Below are 27,516 nucleotides of genomic sequence, written 5' to 3' on the forward strand. Positions count from 1 at the left end.
GGTTTTTCTGAAGCTGGTTCACTCACTTCTGATTCTGCTTGCATCATTTTCTTAGCTTTTGCAATTTCATTTTCTTTTTCTCTTCCTCCCTTCTTTGTTTTAGATTCAGCATAGCAGAAGCCAAAGATTCATCTATTTCTTCAAGTGACAAATTTGGCGTAGAGGTGGATGTACCAGCTTTCTCACGTTTCAACTTGTCATCATCTATTATCGGTGATGGTGAAAGTCCCAAGTCGAATGCATTCTTGATATCATACTCATATCTCTGCTTATCCTTTTTTGCTTTGTTTTTCTCCAGCTCAATTGCATCCAACAACTCCTTTTCTTTTTCCAACAGAGCCTTAATGAAGTCATCAGACCACTCATCTTTGCTTAATGATGGTTCTTTTGCCATTTTTGACAAGAACTCTTCCACTTTAGATACCAACTCATTTCCTGGGAAGAATTCTTGCGCCTTCTTCAGTGAATCAGAAAGCTTTGACAAATTGTCACCAACAGCTTGAATTATACCGACAAACTCATCCATAAACTCCTGTGTTTTAAAACCCATTGACATATATTAGGGAATAGTAAACTTTTAGGTGTTTGAGTTTGAACATTTAAAAGTAAAAGTATGAACAACTATATATACTGAATGACACTTGTGCACATATACAATATATAAATAAATAGGCTTGAACACTTATTTTTTATCATTTATTGAGACAGTTTGAATAAATAACTAAAGAAGTTTGAACATTTTATCTTTATATATTGCACTAATTCTTCATTATGTTATGTTATGATATGTCTTAGAGAGGTATGAACATTATATGCAAAAATAAAGAACATTTAAGCAAAGGGTTATGAGCATTTATTTATATATGTTCTAAAAATATTATTTAACATATTAAAGGAAGGAACATAAAATTAATATTACCCATATTTATATTTGGCAGAAGAATTAAATTTAATCTATTAGAATTTGATGTATTTAGTAATACCTTGCGAGTTTGTTTTTCTTCAATATTGATTTTGGGTAACACCTTCCCCAATCCAAAGCCACTTTCCTCCAATTTATTCCGTTTGTGTCCTATTTCCTTTGTCCAGCAGGACACAAGTGGAATTCGTCTTGGAGGAAAAAAGTTCATTCTTTGAACTCTGTCAAAATAGAAAATCTGACATACAAAGTATAAGTGTTAGAAAATCCCTAAGATTGATCAAGTACATTAAAATCATCAATTTAGAAGGTGTAAATGAAGTTATACCGTCAATAACGGCAATGGTCCTGTGAAAAATGTTGCTTTGTCCTTTTGTTTCAGGTTTTTCTTATACTGTGCAGTAGTTGAGAGCAGTGCCTCCCACACATACTTGCACCAATTCAAGTTCCGGATCTGCTCATGATTCATCATTGAGAACAAAAATTTGAAGTATGCTTGGTTTGACAACGTGCTCTTGATCAACGTGTTGACAGTGACCACCAAGAAGCTTGTAATGAAATTTGCATCCGGTCCAGCCTCAATTTGGTCTTCTTGACTGTAGTACTTTAAAATTTTCTGAACTGATGGGACCTTATTCCCAAAGATCTTTTTCCAACTGTTTATTTAAATGAGCAAAATTTAATTAAGATAAACATTCCCAAACAGAAAGAACAACCAATATAAAAAGAAAGAACAAACTCAACAACAACTATGAACAATTATGAACAATTATATGAATCAGGGTTATAGAAAAAGAACAAGCATAGACATATGAACAAAATTTAATTAAGAAAAACAAAATTTAATAAATATGAACAAAATTTATTTAGGATTCCACTTTTCATGTATTACTGTCTTCTTCCATCTGTTTTTGTTAATGAACAAAATTTAATTAAGGAAAACATTTTGAACATAAGACTAAAAACTTTGAACATAAAGGAAAAAAACTTTGAACATAATGGAGAAAAGGTTTGAACATATTGGAGAAGCTTTAAACATATTAGGGAAATTTTTTGAACATAATTGATAAAAACTTTGAACATAAGAAGGAAAAACTATGAATAATTCTATGAGAAACACAGAAAAAACTTTTTCTCATTATAATTGTAGTAAAACTTTCAAATTCTGAATGTATATTAAGCCATACACAATTGAACAAATAACTTTAAGAAAAAGAACATTTGTAGTACATGCATAATGCAGTTAGATTTTTGAAGTCTATAATATATTGAAAATATAAGTATAGATTTAAGATCATTTACCTTGCCATGAATGCAGAAAACTCTTCACTAGCCTTGTCAGACTTTGCCTCAACTATGTCTACTTCACCGCTAGGAAGGCCATATATCTTTTTCACGTCCTCAAATTCTATCAGGATTTTCTCATTCTTCGGCAGATAAAGATATTGGCTGTTTTCCTCAAAGTTGTTACATAGCCATGTAACAAATTGTTGGGATGAAGTAGGTAGCTGGAAATCTAGCAATGCTCCTAGACCGATATTCCGAACGGCCTCCTTCTTCTGTTCATTCATCATGGAAATGAAACTGATGAATTTTCCATGTCCTCCTCTAACTCCAGTTTTTTCTTCCTCTTCTTCTGCTACTTTTTCCTTGTAAACAGCAATTGATTTCTTTGGTTTCTTTTTTGCAGGAACTTCTTTGGTAATCATCGCCAAAGGGGAAACCTCCCGTTCCACAATTAAAGCTGATTAACAAAACCAAAAATTAATGATGAATATTGTATTTCAAAATTTTGTAGAACATTAATTATTTCAATAATGAATATTGTATTTCAAAATTTTGAACATTATGTATTGTAATTATGAACATTCTATTTAAATATATTAAACATTACTTGTTTTACTATTGAACATTCTTTTTAAGAAAATTGATCATTTTATATAAACAAAATGAACATTTTAAATAACATCAATTATTATACTTACATATGGAACTGTTGAAAGGAAGAGTTTATTTTACCTTTTTCTATATTTTCTTCCTTCACTTCATATTCTTCATCAGTTATTTTCCTTTTTGTTTTTCTTTCAGCAGGTAGGTTTGCTTTTGCTGCTGTTCTTTTTGATGCTGGAAAAGGAACACGTATAAGTAAGTTTTAATAACAATTGTAGAATTTTTAATTTTATGGAGAACAAATAAATTTTAAATTTACCTATTTTTTGTCTTTGTTTTTCAAACCGAACCAACCTCTCTTTCACCGGTACTGTTTTCTCTGTTGGAGAAGAACATACAATTAAGAAGTTTTGATAAACATGTAATACAATGTTTAATATTTTAGTATACTAAATATACCTTTTGGCATCTTGTTTTGTTCTTTTTCTTCTTCTTCTTCCCATTCTTCATCTTCTTCATCTTCCTCATTTTCCTCATCTTCTTCCTCTTCTTCCTCTTCTTCCTCATTTTGTTCTTCCTCCTCTTCTTGCTCTTCTTCATCATTTCCCTCTAACTCCTCTTCTTCTTGAACCTCTTCTTCTTCTTCCTTTCTTTTTTTCATTTTCCTTTTTCCTTTAACATTGACTTTTGCAAGTTCTGTGAACAGAACAAAATAGTAAAAATGTTTGAACATATTACCCAAAAACTTTGAACGAAATAGTAAAGCTTTGAACATAATGGAGAAAACTTTGAACTTAATATAGAAAACTTTTGAACATGATGGAGAAAAATTTTGAACATATAACCAAATAGTTTGAATAACTGTGAGATAAAAACAAAAAGAATTTTTATCCAAACAAAAATAACATTTTATGATAACCAAATGAACGTTCTTTGAAAAAACTTTGAACAATGTTAAATGTAATACCTGTTTTCTGTTCTTCTTTCACTTCTTCAATATCATTTTTCTTATTTCTTTTCAATGCACTCCTAAGAGGAAGAATTCTTCCCTTAACAGGTGCTTTTTTTTCAACTCCTGTAAAAAAAATTACAATGTATTTAACATATTAACATTTTATCAATTATCTTAAATTATTTTTTAACAATGTTTTTTTGTAAATATGTTTACCTTTTTGTTTTTTTATTTTATTATCTCAACATCCAAAGGCTCATCCTCATCTTCTTTCTCAGCCGCTTTCCTTTTCTTTGGAGTATTTGTTACTTTGGAAGTAACTCCAGAAACATCTACATTATTAACAAATACTAAGTACAACTTACATAATAATATATTTTGAATATTTATTGAAATAAGATTGAACAATGTAAATAGTTACCTTTGCCTTCAAATTCTTCTTTGCTAACTACTTCAGCACCAACATTTTGTTGCACTTTCACCATTGATCTTGTACTTCTTCTCGGATTGTATGAATCTGATATGTTGTGCAACTTCTTTTGTAGTTCTTCATCCATAGTAATACTTAGAATGGTGTTCTTCTTGGTAGCTGTTGTCTTCTTTCCTCTTTTTGTGCCTTTACCACCAATGGTTTGAGCTTCACTCTCTGAAGCATTTACATTTTCAACCACCATGGCAATTGTTTTTGTGGCATCATCGTCTTCTTTTTTCTTTCTCTCATCTTCTCTTTTCTTTCTCTCAGCTTCTTTCCTTTCCGCTTCCTCTATCAACTCTTTGTTGTTTTTAGCCATAAGCTGGCTCATTTTTTCTTCATATTCTTTCTTTCTTTCCTCTAAATCCTTCTTCATTGCTTCACCTTTATCTTCTTCTTCCTTCTTCTTATTAGCCTCGATCCTCTTGTTTTCAGCTTCTTTCAGCTCAGCTTCTCTTTGGGCATCAGCTGCAGATGCCTTCTCCTCATCCAGTTTTTCGCTTCTGCATCAGCTGCAGATGCCTTTTCCTCAGCCACTCTTTTGGCTTCTTTCTCAGCTGCAGACGCCTTTTCTTGAGCGACTCTTTTGTCTTCTGCATCAGCTGCAGGTGCCATTTTCTCAGCTTCTATTTGTGCTGCAACGGTAGGTGTATCTATCCTTTTGTCAGCTTCTTTGCTGGCCATTGCAGCAGCAGCAGCTGCAGCTACCATTTGTGCAGCCTTTTTTTTGTTGTTCTGCTTTATGCTCTTTGCTAAAAGTTGTTTCAGTAAGTTGTTGCCCCTGATAAACAAAGAACAAAAAAATTCAATAAATTAAAACGACAAATGTGTGATCATATATATGAAAACGTATGAAAAATATCATTTATATATAAAGTTACAAATAAAGAAGAAAGAAAGAGTCGTTCAATAATAAAGAATAAACCATATAAAATAAAGAACAAACAATTCCAAATGAATGAACAAACAATGAAACCATTATGAACAAATATGCAGAAGAAAATGAATTGTAAATAAATGCCAAATTCTACCTATTTTTTGTAGCAATCTTTCTTTGTACCAAAGATTTTGAAGACTCTTCTTGATCTTCTTCACTGTTATTTGAATAATATATTTTTAATATACATGCTATTTTATATAAAAATTATGAACGATTCAACTAAATTGAAAATTCATATTAATTTTTACCTTGATGTTTTTTGAACTTCAGGCTGTGATTTTGACGAAGATTTCTTATCTCCTTCACTGTAATTTGAATAGTAAGGTGTAAACGTACAAGTCATTTTATATAAAATTAATAAAAAATTATTTAAAAAGCTAAAAATGGACATTATATTATACTGTGAAATTTGAACCCATGACTAAAAACTTGAACATTAGGGTAAAAACTTTGAACATAAAGGTAATAAACTTTGAACAAAATGGAGAAAAGTTTTAAACATAATAGGTAAATTTGAACATTTGACTAAAAACTTTGAACATAAAGGTTAAAAACTTTGAACAAAATGGAGAAAAGCTTTGAACATATAACCAAATAGTTTGACTGAGATATAAACAGAAAGAAAGGCTTTGAACATATGACTAAAAACTTAGAACATAAAGGTTAAAAAATTTGAACGAACAATGGAGAAAAGCTTTGATTATATAGGAGAAGCTTTAAACATAATAAGTAAATTTTTTGATCATAATTCATAAAAACTTTGAACACAAGGAGGAAATTTTTTGAACATAATTCATAAACGCAGATGAGATAAACTTTCAATTTATGAATGAATATTAAGCCATACACAATTGAACAAATAACTTTAAGAAAAAGAACATTTATATTACATGCATAATGTAGTAAAAAATGGACATTATATTATACCTCAATGGTTTTTGAACTTCTGTCTCAGAAGTTGTACATGCCTTCCCATCTCCTTCACTGTATTTTTTATTAATATGATGTTAATGCACACATTATATTATATAATATTAAAAATCATTCAAATTTAATAAAAAATTGATATTATCTTATACCTTAATACTTTCTGAACCTCTGGCTGGGATTTAGTTGGTCTTCGCTTAAATTTGAGTATTAACCTTTGTGGTTGTTCTCTAGATTTTATAAATGTATAACTAATGAGTGTCCAGAGCAAAATTCAGTTTGAAGAAATGAATATTTTATGAAAACAAAATGAACATTTAACATAAAAACAGTTATCATGAGTTTTAATAATAAAAAGGACTGAAGAAATGAACAAAAGTTCAAACATTGAAATTATGAATATAGTAGTTGAAATAATTGAAGATTTCTAAACCAACTTAGTATATCAGAGTAAACGAACATTTTATTAAAAAAAATTGAATATTTTAGCAAAATAAATTGAACATTTTTCGCAGATGAGTGTAGATTTAAAATTTTACTGTAGAAAAATTGAATATTAGTACAAAGAACATTTCCATTATGAATATAATACTAGAAATAATTCATAGTATATTCCAAAACAAAACTCTGTAACAAAATATATTCCAGAAAAAAAATTGAACATTTTATAAAAAGAAAATGAACTATCAAAATATAATGAATATTTTATAAAAAGAAAATGAATATTTTATCAAAATATATTGAACATTTTGGAGACAGACAGTTACCATGATTTCTGGATTTAGTTTTTGGACATATGAATGAACAAATGTTCAAATTATTTTAATTATATATATAACATTCGAAATAATTCAGTATTCCTAAAGAAAATCTCAGTAGACCAAAAAGGATATCCAGTTTGGAATATATGATCATTTTCCAAAAAGATATTGAATATTCTGCTATAATCAATTGAACATTTTGCATAAGATAGTTATCATGAGTTCTAAAGACTTAATTTATTTTACAGAGGAATGAACAAAACTCAGTGGACCAAAATGAATATCTAGCTTAAACAATATGAACATTTTACACATAAATTGAACGTCTAACATAAGATTAGAAAAACTCAACAAAAGTTCATCACATTTACATTATTATAATAATATTTAAATTAATTGACATTCCCAATCCAAATTTTAATCATCAATAAGATTATTGTTAAATCTCTATGAATATGAACAATGTATCATTAATTTGTATTTGTATTGTATCAAATGTCAAAAACGGCACATTCGCAAATTAAATAGAAATAGATATTCAAAAACATAAAAATTACTTACTGGAATGTGTCTATTTGCTTTTCAGCTTCAATTTCCTTCTCAATTTCGTATTTTCCAGTTCTGTGATCAAAAAACCAATAGTTAGGGTTTGGTTAAATCATCACGCAACGAAAATGAACATTAAATTAAAAACGATTGAACATTAACATAAAATTGATTGAACATATGTAAATTAAAATGAATTTATCTACGAAAACTTAAAATAACTTACTCCTTCATGTCTAGTTGCTTTGCATTCCCGATTTTTTGCTCTTCACTAGATCTTCCAGTCCTATAGCCAAAAAATCAGAAGTTAGGGTTTGCTAACATCATAAACCAAAAAATTGACCATTATAATGAAATTACTTAAACATTATAAAGAAAAATACTGAAAATAACTGAATTAAACAAATATTTAAGTAATAAAACAGTTGCATGTTGGAAATCTGAAATTAAATTACATACGTTTCCTTTTTTTCTTTCGGCATCTTCGTTTTTCTGAAATAGAACGAAAATAAGCAAAATTAGATTTCATTTTAGTTCGAAAATAAAATCGAAACATCAGAATCAATTGTAATTACTTACTTTTTGCTTTTCGGTGGATTTTGAAGCTTGTTCATGTCAATTTCGTCACGAACATCCATTTTTCTCTTTTTTTTTCAGTAAAAAGAAGTCACAGATTTCTTCTCTTGATATTTTGTGGAAATTCAGCTTTAATAATGAAGATTAGTAGCGGTTTGAAGAGAGAGAAAGTTGATTGAGGTGGTTGCAGGAAGTTTAATGGCGGTTTTAAGAGAGAGAAAACAACGAAGTAGAAGAGTGGGCAGAGGAGAGAGAAAATTTTTTGCGTGCTGAGAATTTGAACGGTTTTCGAAATGATTTTCCTCTTTTTTTTTTTGTATTTATAGGCCATTCCTGCGCGAAATTATTACCCTCACGTGCCATTTTTTTTTTCAAAATTAACTACCCGCGCGTGGGATTCACGCGCCTAACAATGGCAGGGGGTACAGCCAAGTTGGCTGTACCTGGGTATTTTACCCAAACGACGCTGCGCGTCGTTTTGGGCAGGGGGTACAGCCATCTTGGCTGTACCTGGGTATAGCAATTAGGGATATCCACGCCAGGCCCAGCGCAAGGCCAGGCCCAACAATGGCCTTGGCGCGCGCGCGGGGCTGCGACGAAGTGGGCTGGCGCTGTGCTTGGGCCGTAAGGCCTGCGTGCGGTGCTAGCGTATCACTCGAAGTGTGTTACTCGAATCCTAAAGCTAGCGGGATTCGTCATATGATTAAATCCTAATCCTAATAAAGATAGAATTTGTTTAATAGAGTTTTAATAAGATTCTAATTAAATAAATTAGTATCCTAATAGGATTCCAAGTCCTTTTCCATAAACTCTATAAATAGGTGCCTAGGGTCACATGTTTACATCGAGAATTGAAGTATTCAAAGGTAAGAGTTTCAAGCCACATACACTTGCCCTATTTAGCCGAAATTTATAGTACCTTAAGGGCGATTCTAGTTGGTCAATCTTAAGGCGGATCCGGACGTGCTGTGGACTATCTACGGAGGGACGACACTTAGAGTCCGAAGGACTTGTTCTTGTTCGGTTCGGGCGCAGCTAGGGAGGGTACGCTACAAAGTGTATGCATCTGAAATGTGCTAAATGATTTTGTGTAAATAATATGTTTCCTGGCTTTATGGTTTTTCCGCATGATTTATGTTTATTCATATGTATCATAACCTAACACCAAGGGGAAAATTCAAACCCAACTGGGCAGGCCCATACATCGTCAAGAAGATCCTCTCCGGGGGAGCAGTTGAACTAACACACTTCGACGGAACAGAATTCAGATCTCTTACCAGCCTCGATCAACTCAAGAAGTTCTATTCCCAAGTTCCATGTTCAAATTCTAGAATCCAAATTCAGGTCTTGTAAGGTAGTCAGAACTACGTCCGGCCTGATTCCGTAACGGGACACGTAGGCAACCTCATCCCGAGGCCCGGCCACTTTAATACAAAAAAATTCAAAATTTCCTCAATTAAGGGCATCCTAAAAATCAAATCAAATTTCAAAGTTCAATTGTTGTTATTCCAAATGTGCCAATTCAAAGCAAAGCATGTTCAAGCGGAATTTAACACAATAACTTATTTGGCCCTAAGGCCTTCAAAGCTAATTCAAATACAAAGTCAAGATCAAGTGAAGCAAAGTTCAAAAGCCTTTTCACTTCCTAAACACATTTTCCAAACACATCTTTCTAAACACATCTTCCAAACACATTCTAAACACAATTCCTTCCAATACAATTTCAAACACATTTAGCCTACAAAGATCTAGGGTCGGGCGAATATGATCTCGAGTCTTGGTACCTTGAGTACTATCCTCTGGCTCCTCCCGCAATCAATCATCAATCTTCCCCTTGCCCAAGCGGCGGGAGAAGGAACTTGCAAGCCTTCCAAGACGGGAGGACGACGAACCTCCTTTAGATTCCGAACGGTCAAGCACCGGATGGGCCACACTCCCGTCACCTTCCTCATAGTTAGTTGATGCAGGACGTCTAGCTCTAGAACCTCAGACTCTAGCTGGTCCTGAGAAAGAAATGTCCCTCTGGCCTAGGCCTATCATCCATACTATGTACCCCGCCGACAGAGTAACTGGCTCAGGCGGGAACTGGATACTCAAGAATGGTTTGGCGATCCAATACCGCCTCCAAACTCCAAGTCGATTTGCATTCAGCGCAACAGGTTTCGGGTTCTCTTCCTTGCAGCTCGGGATCTCCTGTTTCAAGCCATATTGTCTCATCACTCGAGCAGGCGAGTAGAAGACCAGCATTGTGAGGCTTGGCACCCTCAAAGCAGTAGAACCAGGGGCATGCCTCATAGCAGCAATTCCCCACCAAGGAACTACCCACCTTATACAAGATTCAATCCCAGAGAGTGCACACCGCCACTCATCCAATGAAAGCCGGCCATACAACATGGGTCGCACAGTTAAACCCTTTCTATTGTAGCTCTCCATGTTCTCCGGTGGTGCCACCAACATGAGCCTCTCCATAAGCCAAACCTTGGGGAGTATACAAGAAGCGCATTTCAAAATTCAACATTCAAAATTCAAATACAAGTAAAAAATTCAATATACAAGAAGGCTCCAAATCCTTACTTGGAGTAATACCGGACTTCCCGACGGCAATAAAGAGGGGTCCGACTTCAGCATGTCAAGGCCCATCAATGTTTCGCCAACCACGAGCGGCATTGGGTCCCGACCATTAGCAAACTGCTCTACAATCTCAATTAGGGAGGCATCGCCATTGCCAAACCCCTGCTTCGAAAACAGGAAGCGAGCAAATATACAAAAACTCAAGGCTCTCAAGCGGAAAACTTTGGGAACATCAAGCCCAACAAAGTAGGTGACAAAGAGGGACAAATCCACCCCTCTGCCGTATACAACAGAACTTAAAAGTGGGGGCTTCAGGCCCAAATACCTTTCAAAGCTCAAGAAAAAGTGTTTTTCGACACTATGTTCTCCGGTGGTGCCACCAACATGAGCCTCTCCATAAGCCAAACCTTGGGGAGTATACAAGAAGCGCATTTCAAAATTCAACATTCAAAATTCAAATACAAGTAAAAAATTCAATATACAAGAAGGCTCCAAATCCTTACTTGGAGTAATACCGGACTTCCCGACGGCAATAAAGAGGGGTCCGACTTCAGCATGTCAAGGCCCATCAATGTTTCGCCAACCACGAGCGGCATTGGGTCCCGACCATTAGCAAACTGCTCTACAATCTCAATTAGGGAGGCATCGCCATTGCCAAACCCCTGCTTCGAAAACAGGAAGCGAGCAAATATACAAAAACTCAAGGCTCTCAAGCGGAAAACTTTGGGAACATCAAGCCCAACAAAGTAGGTGACAAAGAGGGACAAATCCACCCCTCTGCCGTATACAACAGAACTTAAAAGTGGGGGCTTCAGGCCCAAATACCTTTCAAAGCTCAAGAAAAAGTGTTTTTCGACACTATGTTCTCCGGTGGTGCCACCAACATGAGCCTCTCCATAAGCCAAACCTTGGGGAGTATACAAGAATCGCATTTCAAAATTCAACATTCAAAATTCAAATACAAGTAAAAAATTCAATATACAAGAAGGCTCCAAATCCTTACTTGGAGTAATACCGGACTTCCCGACGGCAATAAAGAGGGGTCCGACTTCAGCATGTCAAGGCCCATCAATGTTTCGCCAACCACGAGCGGCATTGGGTCCCGACCATTAGCAAACTGCTCTACAATCTCAATTAGGGAGGCATCGCCATTGCCAAACCCCTGCTTCGAAAACAGGAAGCGAGCAAATATACAAAAACTCAAGGCTCTCAAGCGGAAAACTTTGGGAACATCAAGCCCAACAAAGTAGGTGACAAAGAGGGACAAATCCACCCCTCTGCCGTATACAACAGAACTTAAAAGTGGGGGCTTCAGGCCCAAATACCTTTCAAAGCTCAAGAAAAACTTTTAGGTGTTTCAGTTTGAACATTTAAAAGTAAAAGTATGAACAACTATATATACTGAATGACACTTGTGCACATATACAATATATAAATAAATAGGCTTGAACACTTATTTTTATCATTTATTGATACAGTTTGAATAAATAACTAAAGAAGTTTGAACATTTTATCTTTATATATTGCACTAATTCTTCATTATGTTATGTTATGATATGTCTTAGAGAGGTATGAACATTATATGCAAAAATAAAGAACATTTAAGCAAAGGGTTATGAGCATTTATTTATATATGTTCTAAAAATATTATTTAACATATTAAAGGAAGGAACATAAAATTAATATTACCCATATTTATATTTGGCAGAAGAATTAAATTTAATCTATTAGAATTTGATGTATTTAGTAATACCTTGCGAGTTTGTTTTTCTTCAATATTGATTTTGGGTAACACCTTCCCCAATCCAAAGCCACTTTCCTCCAATTTATTCCGTTTGTGTCCTATTTCCTTTGTCCAGCAGGACACAAGTGGAATTCGTCTTGGAGGAAAAAAGTTCATTCTTTGAACTCTGTCAAAATAGAAAATCTGACATACAAAGTATAAGTGTTAGAAAATCCCTAAGATTGATCAAGTACATTAAAATCATCAATTTAGAAGGTGTAAATGAAGTTATACCGTCAATAACGGCAATGGTCCTGTGAAAAATGTTGCTTTGTCCTTTTGTTTCAGGTTTTTCTTATACTGTGCAGTAGTTGAGAGCAGTGCCTCCCACACATACTTGCACCAATTCAAGTTCCGGATCTGCTCATGATTCATCATTGAGAACAAAAATTTGAAGTATGCTTGGTTTGACAACGTGCTCTTGATCAACGTGTTGACAGTGACCACCAAGAAGCTTGTAATGAAATTTGCATCCGTCCAGCCTCAATTTGGTCTTCTTGACTGTAGTACTTTAAAATTTTCTGAACTGATGGGACCTTATCCCAAAGATCTTTTTCCAACTGTTTATTTAAATGAGCAAAATTTAATTAAGATAAACATTCCCAAACAGAAAGAACAACCAATATAAAAAGAAAGAACAAACTCAACAACAACTATGAACAATTGAACACTTTATAATCAGTTATAGAAAAAGAACAAGCATAGACATATGAACAAAATTTAATAAGAAAAACAAATTTAATACATGAACAAATTTATTAGATCCACTTTCTGAACTTCTGTCTCTTGTTTGTTAAGAAAAATTTAATTAAGGAAAACATTTGAACATAAGACTAAAACTTGAAATAAAGGAAAAAACTTTGAACATAATGAGAAATTTGAACTATTGAGCTTAAACAATTAAAATTTTTGACATAATTGATAAAAACTTTACCTGAAGAAAACTTGAATATTTAGGAACACAGAAAAACTTTCCATTAATTAAGTAAAATTAATCTGTGTTTTGCCATAACATGAACAATACTTTAAGAAAAAATATTCCAGAAAAAAAATTGAACATTTTATAAAAAGAAAATGAACTATCAAAAATATTGAATATTTTATAAAAAGAAAATGAATATTTTATCAAAATATATGAACATTTTGGAGACAGACAGTTACCATGATTCTGGATTTAGTTTTTGGACATATGAATGAACAAATGTTCAAATTATTTTAATATGATATAACATTCGAAATAATTCAGTATTCCTAAAGAAAATCTCAGTAGACCAAAAAGGATATCCAGTTTGGAATATATGATCATTTTCCAAAAAGATATTGAATATTCTGCTATAATCAATTGAACATTTTGCATAAGATAGTTATCATGAGTTCTAAAGACTTAATTTATTTACAGAGGAATGAACAAAACTCAGTGGACCAAAATGAATATCTAGCTTAAACAATATGAACATTTTACACATAATTGAACGTCTAACATAAGATTAGAAAAACTCAACAAAAGTTCATCACATTTACATTATTATAATAATATTAAATTAATTGACATTCCCAATCCAAATTTTCACTCATCAATAAGATATTGTTAAATCTCTATGAATATGAACAATGTATCATTAATTTGTATTTGTATTGTATCAAATGTCAAAAACGGCACATTCGCAAATTAAATAGAAATAGATATTCAAAACATAAAAATTACTTACTGGAATGTGTATATTGATTTTCAGCTTCAATTTCCTTCTCAATTCGTATTTCAGTTCTGTGATCAAAAAACCCAATAGTTAGGGTTTTGGTTAACTCATCACGCAACGAAAATGAACATTAAATTAAAAACGATTGAACATTAACTCAAATGATGAACATATGTAAATTAAAATGAATTTATCTACGAAAACTTAAAAATAACCTTACTCCTTCATGTCTAGTTGCTTTGCATTCCGATTTTTTGCTCTTCACTAGATCTTCCAGTCCTATAGCCAAAAAAATCAGAAGTTAGGGTTTGCTAACATCAAAACAAAAAATTGACCATTATAATGAAATTACTTGAACATTATAAAGAAAAATACTGAAAATAACTGAATTAAACTAATATTTAAGTAATAAAACAGTTGCATGTTGGAAATCTGAAATTAAATTACATACGTTTCCTTTTTTTCTTTCGGCATCTTCGTTTTTCTGAAATAGAACAAAATAAGCAAAATTAGATTTCATTTTAGTTCGAAAATAAATCGAAACATCAGAATCAATTGTAATACTTACTTTTTGCTTTTCGGTGGATTTTGAAGCTTGTTCATGTCAATTTCGTCACGAACATCCATTTTTCTCTTTTTTTTCAGTAAAAAGAAGTCACAGATTTCTTCTCTGATATTTGTGGAAATTCAGCTTTAATAATGAAGATTAGTAGCGGTTTGAAGAGAGAGAAAGTTGATTGAGGTGGTTGCAGGAAGTTTAATGGCGGTTTTAAGAGAGAGAAAACAACGAAGTAGAAGAGTGGGCAGAGGAGAGAGAAAATTTTTTGCGTGCTGAGAATTTGAACGGTTTTCGAAATGATTTTCCTCTTTTTTTTTTTTGTACTTATAGGCCATTCCTGCGCGAAATATTACCCTCACGTGCCATTTTTTTTTCAAAATTAACTACCCGCGCGTGGGATTCACGCGCCTAACAATGGCAGGGGGTACAGCCAAGTTGGCTGTACCTGGGTATTTTACCCAAACGACGCTGCGCGTCGTTTTGGGCAGGGGGTACAGCCATCTTGGCTGTACCTGGGTATAGCAATTAGGGATATCCACGCCAGGCCCAGCGCAAGGCCAGGCCCAGCAATGGCCTTGGCGCTGCGCGCGGGGCTGCGACGAAGTGGGCTGGCGCTGTGCTTGGGCCGTAAGGCCTGCGTGCGGTGCTAGCGTATCACTCGAAGTGTGTTACTCGAATCCTAAAGCTAGCGGGATTCGTCATATGATTAAATCCTAATCCTAATAAAGATAGAATTTGTTTAATAGAGTTTTAATAAGATTCTAATTAAATAAATTAGTATCCTAATAGGATTCCAAGTCCTTTTCCATAAACTCTATAAATAGGTGCCTAGGGTCACATGTTTACATCGAGAATTGAAGTATTCAAAGGTAAGAGTTTCAAGCCACATACACTTGCCCTATTTAGCCGAAATTTATAGTACCTTAAGGGCGATTCTAGTTGGTCAATCTTAAGGCGGATCCGGACGTGCTGTGGACTATCTACGGAGGGACGACACTTAGAGTCCGAAGGACTTGTTCTTGTTCGGTTCGGGCGCAGCTAGGGAGGGTACGCTACAAAGTGTATGCATCTGAATTATGCTAAATGATTTTGTGTAAATAATATGTTTCCTGGCTTTATGGTTTTTCCGCATGATTTATGTTTATTCATATGTATCATAACCTAACACCAAGGGGAAAATTCAAACCCAACTGGGCAGGCCCATACATCGTCAAGAAGATCCTCTCCGGGGAGCAGTTGAACTAACACACTTCGACGGAACAGAATTCAGATCTCTTACCAGCCTCGATCAACTCAAGAAGTTCTATTCCCAAGTTCCATGTTCAAATTCTAGAATCCAAATTCAGGTCTTGTAAGGTAGTCAGAACTACGTCCGGCCTGATTCCGTAACGGGACACGTAGGCAACCTCATCCCGAGGCCCGGCCACTTTAATACAAAAAAATTCAAAATTTCCTCAATTAAGGGCATCCTAAAAATCAAATCAAATTTCAAAGTTCAATTGTTGTTATTCCAAATGTGCCAATTCAAAGCAAAGCATGTTCAAGCGGAATTTAACACAATAACTTATTTGGCCCTAAGGCCTTCAAAGCTAATTCAAATACAAAGTCAAGATCAAGTGAAGCAAAGTTCAAAAGCCTTTTCACTTCCTAAACACATTTTCCAAACACATCTTTCTAAACACATCTTCCAAACACATTCTAAACACAATTCCCTCCAATACAATTTCAAACACATTTAGCCTACAAAGATCTAGGGTCGGGCGAATATGATCTCGAGTCTTGGTACCTTGAGTACTATCCTCTGGCTCCTCCCGCAATCAATCATCAATCTTCCCCTTGCCCAAGCGGCGGGAGAAGGAACTTGCAAGCCTTCCAAGACGGGAGGACGACGAACCTCCTTTAGATTCCGAACGGTCAAGCACCGGATGGGCCACACTCCCGTCACCTTCCTCATAGTTAGTTGATGCAGGACGTCTAGCTCTAGAACCTCAGACTCTAGCTGGTCCTGAGAAAGAAATGTCCCTCTGGCCTAGGCCTATCATCCATACTATGTACCCCGCAGACAGAGTAACTGGCTCAGGCGGGAACTGGATACTCAAGAATGGTTTGGCGATCCAATACCGCCTCCAAACTCCAAGTCGATTTGCATTCAGCGCAACAGGTTTCGGGTTCTCTTCCTTGCAGCTCGGGATCTCCTGTTTCAAGCCATATTGTCTCATCACTCGAGCAGGCGAGTAGAAGACCAGCATTGTGAGGCTTGGCACCCTCAAAGCAGTAGAACCAGGGGCATGCCTCATAGCAGCAATTCCCCACCAAGGAACTACCCACCTTATACAAGATTCAATCCCAGAGAGTGCACACCGCCACTCATCCAATGAAAGCCGGCCATACAACATGGGTCGCACAGTTAAACCCTTTCTATTGTAGCTCTCCATGTTCTCCGGTGGTGCCACCAACATGAGCCTCTCCATAAGCCAAACCTTGGGGAGTATACAAGAAGCGCATTTCAAAATTCAACATTCAAAATTCAAATACAAGTAAAAAATTCAATATACAAGAAGGCTCCAAATCCTTACTTGGAGTAATACCGGACTTCCCGACGGCAATAAAGAGGGGTCCGACTTCAGCATGTCAAGGCCCATCAATGTTTCGCCAACCACGAGCGGCATTGGGTCCCGACCATTAGCAAACTGCTCTACAATCTCAATTAGGGAGGCATCGCCATTGCCAAACCCCTGCTTCGAAAACAGGAAGCGAGCAAATATACAAAAACTCAAGGCTCTCAAGCGGAAAACTTTGGGAACATCAAGCCCAACAAAGTAGGTGACAAAGAGGGACAAATCCACCCCTCTGCCGTATACAACAGAACTTAAAAGTGGGGGCTTCAGGCCCAAATACCTTTCAAAGCTCAAGAAAAAGTGTTTTTCGACACTATGTTCTCCGGTGGTGCCACCAACATGAGCCTCTCCATAAGCCAAACCTTGGGGAGGATACAAGAAGCGCATTTCAAAATTCAACATTCAAAATTCAAATACAAGTAAAAAATTCAATATACAAGAAGGCTCCAAATCCTTACTTGGAGTAATACCGGACTTCCCGACGGCAATAAAGAGGGGTCCGACTTCAGCATGTCAAGGCCCATCAATGTTTCGCCAACCACGAGCGGCATTGGGTCCCGACCATTAGCAAACTGCTCTACAATCTCAATTAGGGAGGCATCGCCATTGCCAAACCCCTGCTTCGAAAACAGGAAGCGAGCAAATATACAAAAACTCAAGGCTCTCAAGCGGAAAACTTTGGGAACATCAAGCCCAACAAAGTAGGTGACAAAGAGGGACAAATCCACCCCTCTGCCGTATACAACAGAACTTAAAAGTGGGGGCTTCAGGCCCAAATACCTTTCAAAGCTCAAGAAAAACTTTTAGGTGTTTCAGTTTGAACATTTAAAAGTAAAAGTATGAACAACTATATATACTGAATGACACTTGTGCACATATACAATATATAAATAAATAGGCTTGAACACTTATTTTTTATCATTTATTGATACAGTTTGAATAAATAACTAAAGAAGTTTGAACATTTTATCTTTATATATTGCACTAATTCTTCATTATGTTATGTTATGATATGTCTTAGAGAGGTATGAACATTATATGCAAAAATAAAGAACATTTAAGCAAAGGGTTATGAGCATTTATTTATATATGTTCTAAAATATTATTTAACATATTAAAGGAAGGAACATAAATTAATATTACCCATATTTATATTTGGCAGAAGAATTAAATTTAATCTATTAGAATTTGATGTATTTAGTAATACCTTGCGAGTTTGTTTTTCTTCAATATTGATTTTGGGTAACACCTTCCCCAATCCAAAGCCACTTTCCTCCAATTTATTCCGTTTGTGTCCTATTTCCTTTGTCCAGCAGGACACAAGTGGAATTCGTCTTGGAGGAAAAAAGTTCATTCTTTGAACTCTGTCAAAATAGAAAATCTGACATACAAAGTATAAGTGTTAGAAAATCCCTAAGATTGATCAAGTACATTAAAATCATCAATTTAGAAGGTGTAAATGAAGTTATACCGTCAATAACGGCAATGGTCCTGTGAAAAATGTTGCTTTGTCCTTTTGTTTCAGGTTTTTCTTATACTGTGCAGTAGTTGAGAGCAGTGCCTCCCACACATACTTGCACCAATTCAAGTTCCGGATCTGCTCATGATTCATCATTGAGAACAAAAATTTGAAGTATGCTTGGTTTGACAACGTGCTCTTGATCAACGTGTTGACAGTGACCACCAAGAAGCTTGTAATGAAATTTGCATCCGGTCCAGCCTCAATTTGGTCTTCTTGACTGTAGTACTTTAAAATTTTCTGAACTGATGGGACCTTATTCCCAAAGATCTTTTTCCAACTGTTTATTTAAATGAGCAAAATTTAATTAAGATAAACATTCCCAAACAGAAAGAACAACCAATATAAAAAGAAAGAACAAACTCAACAACAACTATGAACAATTATGAACAATTATATGAATCAGGGTTATAGAAAAAGAACAAGCATAGACATATGAACAAAATTTAATTAAGAAAAACAAAATTTAATAAATATGAACAAAATTTATTTAGGATTCCACTTTTCATGTATTACTGTCTTCTTCCATCTGTTTTTGTTAATGAACAAAATTTAATTAAGGAAAACATTTTGAACATAAGACTAAAAACTTTGAACATAAAGGAAAAAAACTTTGAACATAATGGAGAAAAGGTTTGAACATATTGGAGAAGCTTTAAACATATTAGGGAAATTTTTTGAACATAATTGATAAAAACTTTGAACATAAGAAGGAAAAACTATGAATAATTCTATGAGAAACACAGAAAAAACTTTTTCTCATTATAATTGTAGTAAAACTTTCAAATTCTGAATGTATATTAAGCCATACACAATTGAACAAATAACTTTAAGAAAAAGAACATTTGTAGTACATGCATAATGCAGTTAGATTTTTGAAGTCTATAATATATTGAAAATATAAGTATAGATTTAAGATCATTTACCTTGCCATGAATGCAGAAAACTCTTCACTAGCCTTGTCAGACTTTGCCTCAACTATGTCTACTTCACCGCTAGGAAGGCCATATATCTTTTTCACGTCCTCAAATTCTATCAGGATTTTCTCATTCTTCGGCAGATAAAGATATTGGCTGTTTTCCTCAAAGTTGTTACATAGCCATGTAACAAATTGTTGGGATGAAGTAGGTAGCTGGAAATCTAGCAATGCTCCTAGACCGATATTCCGAACGGCCTCCTTCTTCTGTTCATTCATCATGGAAATGAAACTGATGAATTTTCCATGTCCTCCTCTAACTCCAGTTTTTTCTTCCTCTTCTTCTGCTACTTTTTCCTTGTAAACAGCAATTGATTTCTTTGGTTTCTTTTTTGCAGGAACTTCTTTGGTAATCATCGCCAAAGGGGAAACCTCCCGTTCCACAATTAAAGCTGATTAACAAAACCAAAAATTAATGATGAATATTGTATTTCAAAATTTTGTAGAACATTAATTATTTCAATAATGAATATTGTATTTCAAAATTTTGAACATTATGTATTGTAATTATGAACATTCTATTTAAATATATTAAACATTACTTGTTTTACTATTGAACATTCTTTTTAAGAAAATTGATCATTTTATATAAACAAAATGAACATTTTAAATAACATCAATTATTATACTTACATATGGAACTGTTGAAAGGAAGAGTTTATTTTACCTTTTTCTATATTTTCTTCCTTCACTTCATATTCTTCATCAGTTATTTTCCTTTTTGTTTTTCTTTCAGCAGGTAGGTTTGCTTTTGCTGCTGTTCTTTTTGATGCTGGAAAAGGAACACGTATAAGTAAGTTTTAATAACAATTGTAGAATTTTTAATTTTATGGAGAACAAATAAATTTTAAATTTACCTATTTTTTGTCTTTGTTTTTCAAACCGAACCAACCTCTCTTTCACCGGTACTGTTTTCTCTGTTGGAGAAGAACATACAATTAAGAAGTTTTGATAAACATGTAATACAATGTTTAATATTTTAGTATACTAAATATACCTTTTGGCATCTTGTTTTGTTCTTTTTCTTCTTCTTCTTCCCATTCTTCATCTTCTTCATCTTCCTCATTTTCCTCATCTTCTTCCTCTTCTTCCTCTTCTTCCTCATTTTGTTCTTCCTCCTCTTCTTGCTCTTCTTCATCATTTCCCTCTAACTCCTCTTCTTCTTGAACCTCTTCTTCTTCTTCCTTTCTTTTTTTCATTTTCCTTTTTCCTTTAACATTGACTTTTGCAAGTTCTGTGAACAGAACAAAATAGTAAAAATGTTTGAACATATTACCCAAAAACTTTGAACGAAATAGTAAAGCTTTGAACATAATGGAGAAAACTTTGAACTTAATATAGAAAACTTTTGAACATGATGGAGAAAAATTTTGAACATATAACCAAATAGTTTGAATAACTGTGAGATAAAAACAAAAAGAATTTTTATCCAAACAAAAATAACATTTTATGATAACCAAATGAACGTTCTTTGAAAAAACTTTGAACAATGTTAAATGTAATACCTGTTTTCTGTTCTTCTTTCACTTCTTCAATATCATTTTTCTTATTTCTTTTCAATGCACTCCTAAGAGGAAGAATTCTTCCCTTAACAGGTGCTTTTTTTTCAACTCCTGTAAAAAAAATTACAATGTATTTAACATATTAACATTTTATCAATTATCTTAAATTATTTTTTAACAATGTTTTTTTGTAAATATGTTTACCTTTTTGTTTTTTTATTTTTATTATCTCAACATCCAAAGGCTCATCCTCATCTTCTTTCTCAGCCGCTTTCCTTTTCTTTGGAGTATTTGTTACTTTGGAAGTAACTCCAGAAACATCTACATTATTAACAAATACTAAGTACAACTTACATAATAATATATTTTGAATATTTATTGAAATAAGATTGAACAATGTAAATAGTTACCTTTGCCTTCAAATTCTTCTTTGCTAACTACTTCAGCACCAACATTTTGTTGCACTTTCACCATTGATCTTGTACTTCTTCTCGGATTGTATGAATCTGATATGTTGTGCAACTTCTTTTGTAGTTCTTCATCCATAGTAATACTTAGAATGGTGTTCTTCTTGGTAGCTGTTGTCTTCTTTCCTCTTTTTGTGCCTTTACCACCAATGGTTTGAGCTTCACTCTCTGAAGCATTTACATTTTCAACCACCATGGCAATTGTTTTTGTGGCATCATCGTCTTCTTTTTTCTTTCTCTCATCTTCTCTTTTCTTTCTCTCAGCTTCTTTCCTTTCCGCTTCCTCTATCAACTCTTTGTTGTTTTTAGCCATAAGCTGGCTCATTTTTTCTTCATATTCTTTCTTTCTTTCCTCTAAATCCTTCTTCATTGCTTCACCTTTATCTTCTTCTTCCTTCTTCTTATTAGCCTCGATCCTCTTGTTTTCAGCTTCTTTCAGCTCAGCTTCTCTTTGGGCATCAGCTGCAGATGCCTTCTCCTCATCCAGTTTTTTCGCTTCTGCATCAGCTGCAGATGCCTTTTCCTCAGCCACTCTTTTGGCTTCTTTCTCAGCTGCAGACGCCTTTTCCTGAGCGACTCTTTTGTCTTCTGCATCAGCTGCAGGTGCCATTTTCTCAGCTTCTATTTGTGCTGCAACGGCAGGTGTATCTATCCTTTTGTCAGCTTCTTTGCTGGCCATTGCAGCAGCAGCAGCTGCAGCTACCATTTGTGCAGCCTTTTTTTTGTTGTTCTGCTTTATGCTCTTTGCTAAAAGTTGTTTCAGTAAGTTGTTGCCCCTGATAAACAAAGAACAAAAAAATTCAATAAATTAAAACGACAAATGTGTGATCATATATATGAAAACGTATGAAAAATATCATTTATATATAAAGTTACAAATAAAGAAGAAAGAAAGAGTCGTTCAATAATAAAGAATAAACCATATAAAATAAAGAACAAACAATTCCAAATGAATGAACAAACAATGAAACCATTATGAACAAATATGCAGAAGAAAATGAATTGTAAATAAATGCCAAATTCTACCTATTTTTTGTAGCAATCTTTCTTTGTACCAAAGATTTTGAAGACTCTTCTTGATCTTCTTCACTGTTATTTGAATAATATATTTTTAATATACATGCTATTTTATATAAAAATTATGAACGATTCAACTAAATTGAAAATTCATATTAATTTTTACCTTGATGTTTTTTGAACTTCAGGCTGTGATTTTGACGAAGATTTCTTATCTCCTTCACTGTAATTTGAATAGTAAGGTGTAAACGTACAAGTCATTTTATATAAAATTAATAAAAAATTATTTAAAAAGCTAAAAATGGACATTATATTATACTGTGAAATTTGAACCCATGACTAAAAACTTGAACATTAGGGTAAAAACTTTGAACATAAAGGTAATAAACTTTGAACAAAATGGAGAAAAGTTTTAAACATAATAGGTAAATTTGAACATTTGACTAAAAACTTTGAACATAAAGGTTAAAAACTTTGAACAAAATGGAGAAAAGCTTTGAACATATAACCAAATAGTTTGACTGAGATATAAACAGAAAGAAAGGCTTTGAACATATGACTAAAAACTTAGAACATAAAGGTTAAAAAATTTGAACGAACAATGGAGAAAAGCTTTGATTATATAGGAGAAGCTTTAAACATAATAAGTAAATTTTTTGATCATAATTCATAAAAACTTTGAACACAAGGAGGAAATTTTTTGAACATAATTCATAAACGCAGATGAGATAAACTTTCAATTTATGAATGAATATTAAGCCATACACAATTGAACAAATAACTTTAAGAAAAAGAACATTTATATTACATGCATAATGTAGTAAAAAATGGACATTATATTATACCTCAATGGTTTTTGAACTTCTGTCTCAGAAGTTGTACATGCCTTCCCATCTCCTTCACTGTATTTTTTATTAATATGATGTTAATGCACACATTATATTATATAATATTAAAAATCATTCAAATTTAATAAAAAATTGATATTATCTTATACCTTAATACTTTCTGAACCTCTGGCTGGGATTTAGTTGGTCTTCGCTTAAATTTGAGTATTAACCTTTGTGGTTGTTCTCTAGATTTTATAAATGTATAACTAATGAGTGTCCAGAGCAAAATTCAGTTTGAAGAAATGAATATTTTATGAAAACAAAATGAACATTTAACATAAAAACAGTTATCATGAGTTTTAATAATAAAAAGGACTGAAGAAATGAACAAAAGTTCAAACATTGAAATTATGAATATAGTAGTTGAAATAATTGAAGATTTCTAAACCAACTTAGTATATCAGAGTAAACGAACATTTTATTAAAAAAAATTGAATATTTTAGCAAAATAAATTGAACATTTTTCGCAGATGAGTGTAGATTTAAAATTTTACTGTAGAAAAATTGAATATTAGTACAAAGAACATTTCCATTATGAATATAATACTAGAAATAATTCATAGTATATTCCAAAACAAAACTCTGTAACAAAATATATTCCAGAAAAAAAATTGAACATTTTATAAAAAGAAAATGAACTATCAAAATATATTGAATATTTTATAAAAAGAAAATGAATATTTTATCAAAATATATTGAACATTTTGGAGACAGACAGTTACCATGATTTCTGGATTTAGTTTTTGGACATATGAATGAACAAATGTTCAAATTATTTTAATTATATATATAACATTCGAAATAATTCAGTATTCCTAAAGAAAATCTCAGTAGACCAAAAAGGATATCCAGTTTGGAATATATGATCATTTTCCAAAAAGATATTGAATATTCTGCTATAATCAATTGAACATTTTGCATAAGATAGTTATCATGAGTTCTAAAGACTTAATTTATTTTACAGAGGAATGAACAAAACTCAGTGGACCAAAATGAATATCTAGCTTAAACAATATGAACATTTTACACATAAATTGAACGTCTAACATAAGATTAGAAAAACTCAACAAAAGTTCATCACATTTACATTATTATAATAATATTTAAATTAATTGACATTCCCAATCCAAATTTTAATCATCAATAAGATTATTGTTAAATCTCTATGAATATGAACAATGTATCATTAATTTGTATTTGTATTGTATCAAATGTCAAAAACGGCACATTCGCAAATTAAATAGAAATAGATATTCAAAAACATAAAAATTACTTACTGGAATGTGTCTATTTGCTTTTCAGCTTCAATTTCCTTCTCAATTTCGTATTTTCCAGTTCTGTGATCAAAAAACCAATAGTTAGGGTTTGGTTAAATCATCACGCAACGAAAATGAACATTAAATTAAAAACGATTGAACATTAACATAAAATTGATTGAACATATGTAAATTAAAATGAATTTATCTACGAAAACTTAAAATAACTTACTCCTTCATGTCTAGTTGCTTTGCATTCCCGATTTTTTGCTCTTCACTAGATCTTCCAGTCCTATAGCCAAAAAATCAGAAGTTAGGGTTTGCTAACATCATAAACCAAAAAATTGACCATTATAATGAAATTACTTGAACATTATAAAGAAAAATACTGAAAATAACTGAATTAAACAAATATTTAAGTAATAAAACAGTTGCATGTTGGAAATCTGAAATTAAATTACATACGTTTCCTTTTTTTCTTTCGGCATCTTCGTTTTTCTGAAATAGAACGAAAATAAGCAAAATTAGATTTCATTTTAGTTCGAAAATAAAATCGAAACATCAGAATCAATTGTAATTACTTACTTTTTGCTTTTCGGTGGATTTTGAAGCTTGTTCATGTCAATTTCGTCACGAACATCCATTTTTCTCTTTTTTTTCAGTAAAAAGAAGTCACAGATTTCTTCTCTTGATATTTTGTGGAAATTCAGCTTTAATAATGAAGATTAGTAGCGGTTTGAAGAGAGAGAAAGTTGATTGAGGTGGTTGCAGGAAGTTTAATGGCGGTTTTAAGAGAGAGAAAACAACGAAGTAGAAGAGTGGGCAGAGGAGAGAGAAATTTTTTTGCGTGCTGAGAATTTGAACGGTTTTCGAAATGATTTTCCTCTTTTTTTTTTGTATTTATAGGCCATTCCTGCGCGAAATTATTACCCTCACGTGCCATTTTTTTTTTCAAAATTAACTACCCGCGCGTGGGATTCACGCGCCTAACAATGGCAGGGGGTACAGCCAAGTTGGCTGTACCTGGGTATTTTACCCAAACAACGCTGCGCGTCGTTTTGGGCAGGGGGTACAACCATCTTGGCTGTACCTGGGTATAGCAATTAGGGATATCCACGCCAGGCCCAGCGCAAGGCCAGGCCCAGCAATGGCCTTGGCGCGCGCGCGGGGCTGCGACGAAGTGGGCTGGCGCTGTGCTTGGGCCGTAAGGCCTGCGTGCGGTGCTAGCGTATCACTCGAAGTGTGTTACTCGAATCCTAAAGCTAGCGGGATTCGTCATATGATTAAATCCTAATCCTAATAAAGATAGAATTTGTTTAATAGAGTTTTAATAAGATTCTAATTAAATAAATTAGTATCCTAATAGGATTCCAAGTCCTTTTCCATAAACTCTATAAATAGGTGCCTAGGGTCACATGTTTACATCGAGAATTGAAGTATTCAAAGGTAAGAGTTTCAAGCCACATACACTTGCCCTATTTAGCCGAAATTTATAGTACCTTAAGGGCGATTCTAGTTGGTCAATCTTAAGGCGGATCCGGACGTGCTGTGGACTATCTACAGAGGGACGACACTTAGAGTCCGAAGGACTTGTTCTTGTTCGGTTCGGGCGCAGCTAGGGAGGGTACGCTACAAAGTGTATGCATCTGAATTATGCTAAATGATTTTGTGTAAATAATATGTTTCCTGGCTTTATGGTTTTTCCGCATGATTTATGTTTATTCATATGTATCATAACCTAACACCAAGGGGAAAATTCAAACCCAACTGGGCAGGCCCATACATCGTCAAGAAGATCCTCTCCGGGGGAGCAGTTGAACTAACACACTTCGACGGAACAGAATTCAGATCTCTTACCAGCCTCGATCAACTCAAGAAGTTCTATTCCCAAGTTCCATGTTCAAATTCTAGAATCCAAATTCAGGTCTTGTAAGGTAGTCAGAACTACGTCCGGCCTGATTCCGTAACGGGACACGTAGGCAACCTCATCCCGAGGCCCGGCCACTTTAATACAAAAAAATTCAAAATTTCCTCAATTAAGGGCATCCTAAAAATCAAATCAAATTTCAAAGTTCAATTGTTGTTATTCCAAATGTGCCAATTCAAAGCAAAGCATGTTCAAGCGGAATTTAACACAATAACTTATTTGGCCCTAAGGCCTTCAAAGCTAATTCAAATACAAAGTCAAGATCAAGTGAAGCAAAGTTCAAAAGCCTTTTCACTTCCTAAACACATTTTCCAAACACATCTTTCTAAACACATCTTCCAAACACATTCTAAACACAATTCCTTCCAATACAATTTCAAACACATTTAGCCTACAAAGATCTAGGGTCGGGCGAATATGATCTCGAGTCTTGGTACCTTGAGTACTATCCTCTGGCTCCTCCCGCAATCAATCATCAATCTTCCCCTTGCCCAAGCGGCGGGAGAAGGAACTTGCAAGCCTTCCAAGACGGGAGGACGACGAACCTCCTTTAGATTCCGAACGGTCAAGCACCGGATGGGCCACACTCCCGTCACCTTCCTCATAGTTAGTTGATGCAGGACGTCTAGCTCTAGAACCTCAGACTCTAGCTGGTCCTGAGAAAGAAATGTCCCTCTGGCCTAGGCCTATCATCCATACTATGTACCCCGCAGACAGAGTAACTGGCTCAGGCGGGAACTGGATACTCAAG

The 27,516-nt window shown here is 33.9% G+C and overlaps 6 protein-coding genes and 1 long non-coding RNA gene across 8 annotated transcripts; all 7 read right to left on the bottom strand.

Annotated features, from left to right (window-relative positions):
- Nucleotides 1-43: 43 nt before the first annotated feature.
- LOC130461799 (uncharacterized) lies at nt 44-3,205 on the bottom strand. Its single transcript, XM_056830016.1, has 6 exons — nt 3,160-3,205; nt 2,939-3,043; nt 2,222-2,663; nt 1,248-1,575; nt 984-1,157; nt 44-532 (listed from the first exon to the last, which is right to left on the bottom strand). Exons 1-6 carry the CDS (start codon nt 3,203-3,205, stop codon nt 44-46), a joined length of 1,584 nt encoding a protein of 527 aa, XP_056685994.1.
- LOC130460698 (uncharacterized) lies at nt 3,180-3,883 on the bottom strand. The gene is made up of 2 exons (XM_056828138.1): nt 3,777-3,883; nt 3,180-3,505 (listed from the first exon to the last, which is right to left on the bottom strand). The coding sequence occupies exon 2, from the start codon at nt 3,468-3,470 to the stop codon at nt 3,243-3,245; it is 228 nt and encodes a 75-aa protein (XP_056684116.1). The 5' UTR covers nt 3,471-3,505; nt 3,777-3,883; the 3' UTR covers nt 3,180-3,242.
- Nucleotides 3,884-3,989: 106 nt separating this feature from the next.
- LOC130460634 (protein MNN4-like) lies at nt 3,990-4,661 on the bottom strand. Its single transcript, XM_056827965.1, has 2 exons — nt 4,183-4,661; nt 3,990-4,093 (listed from the first exon to the last, which is right to left on the bottom strand). Exons 1-2 carry the CDS (start codon nt 4,607-4,609, stop codon nt 3,990-3,992), a joined length of 531 nt encoding a protein of 176 aa, XP_056683943.1. The 5' UTR covers nt 4,610-4,661.
- Nucleotides 4,662-4,674: 13 nt separating this feature from the next.
- On the bottom strand, nt 4,675-8,460 carry LOC130461800 (uncharacterized). The gene is made up of 9 exons (XM_056830017.1): nt 7,987-8,460; nt 7,867-7,899; nt 7,634-7,693; nt 7,423-7,482; nt 6,253-6,330; nt 6,101-6,157; nt 5,422-5,478; nt 5,265-5,327; nt 4,675-5,014 (listed from the first exon to the last, which is right to left on the bottom strand). The coding sequence occupies exons 1-9, from the start codon at nt 8,043-8,045 to the stop codon at nt 4,675-4,677; spliced, it is 807 nt and encodes a 268-aa protein (XP_056685995.1). The 5' UTR covers nt 8,046-8,460.
- A 5,819-nt stretch (nt 8,461-14,279) lies between these two features.
- On the bottom strand, nt 14,280-14,706 carry LOC130460705 (uncharacterized). Its single transcript, XR_008920766.1, has 3 exons — nt 14,603-14,706; nt 14,486-14,518; nt 14,280-14,313 (listed from the first exon to the last, which is right to left on the bottom strand). It is a non-coding gene; the product is annotated as an uncharacterized lncRNA (long non-coding RNA).
- A 3,500-nt stretch (nt 14,707-18,206) lies between these two features.
- LOC110780539 (uncharacterized) lies at nt 18,207-20,611 on the bottom strand. The gene is made up of 6 exons (XM_056830018.1): nt 20,564-20,611; nt 20,374-20,478; nt 19,657-20,098; nt 18,683-19,010; nt 18,419-18,592; nt 18,207-18,227 (listed from the first exon to the last, which is right to left on the bottom strand). The coding sequence occupies exons 3-6, from the start codon at nt 20,061-20,063 to the stop codon at nt 18,207-18,209; spliced, it is 930 nt and encodes a 309-aa protein (XP_056685996.1). The 5' UTR covers nt 20,064-20,098; nt 20,374-20,478; nt 20,564-20,611.
- Nucleotides 20,608-25,836, bottom strand: LOC130459145 (uncharacterized). Of its 2 annotated transcripts, XM_056830444.1 has the most exons (12): nt 25,424-25,836; nt 25,304-25,336; nt 25,071-25,130; nt 24,860-24,919; nt 23,690-23,767; nt 23,538-23,594; nt 22,859-22,915; nt 22,702-22,764; nt 21,619-22,451; nt 21,413-21,529; nt 21,212-21,319; nt 20,608-20,940 (listed from the first exon to the last, which is right to left on the bottom strand). In XM_056830444.1, exons 1-12 carry the CDS (start codon nt 25,480-25,482, stop codon nt 20,678-20,680), a joined length of 1,788 nt encoding a protein of 595 aa, XP_056686422.1. In that variant the 5' UTR covers nt 25,483-25,836; the 3' UTR covers nt 20,608-20,677. The 2 variants fall into 2 exon arrangements, with proteins under 2 accessions (XP_056686422.1, XP_056686423.1); XM_056830445.1 differs by lacking the exon at nt 23,690-23,767.
- Nucleotides 25,837-27,516: the final 1,680 nt, after the last annotated feature.

The sequence above is a fragment of the Spinacia oleracea genome, chromosome 5 (assembly GCF_020520425.1).
Source record: "Spinacia oleracea cultivar Varoflay chromosome 5, BTI_SOV_V1, whole genome shotgun sequence".
NCBI lineage: Eukaryota > Viridiplantae > Streptophyta > Magnoliopsida > Caryophyllales > Amaranthaceae > Spinacia > Spinacia oleracea.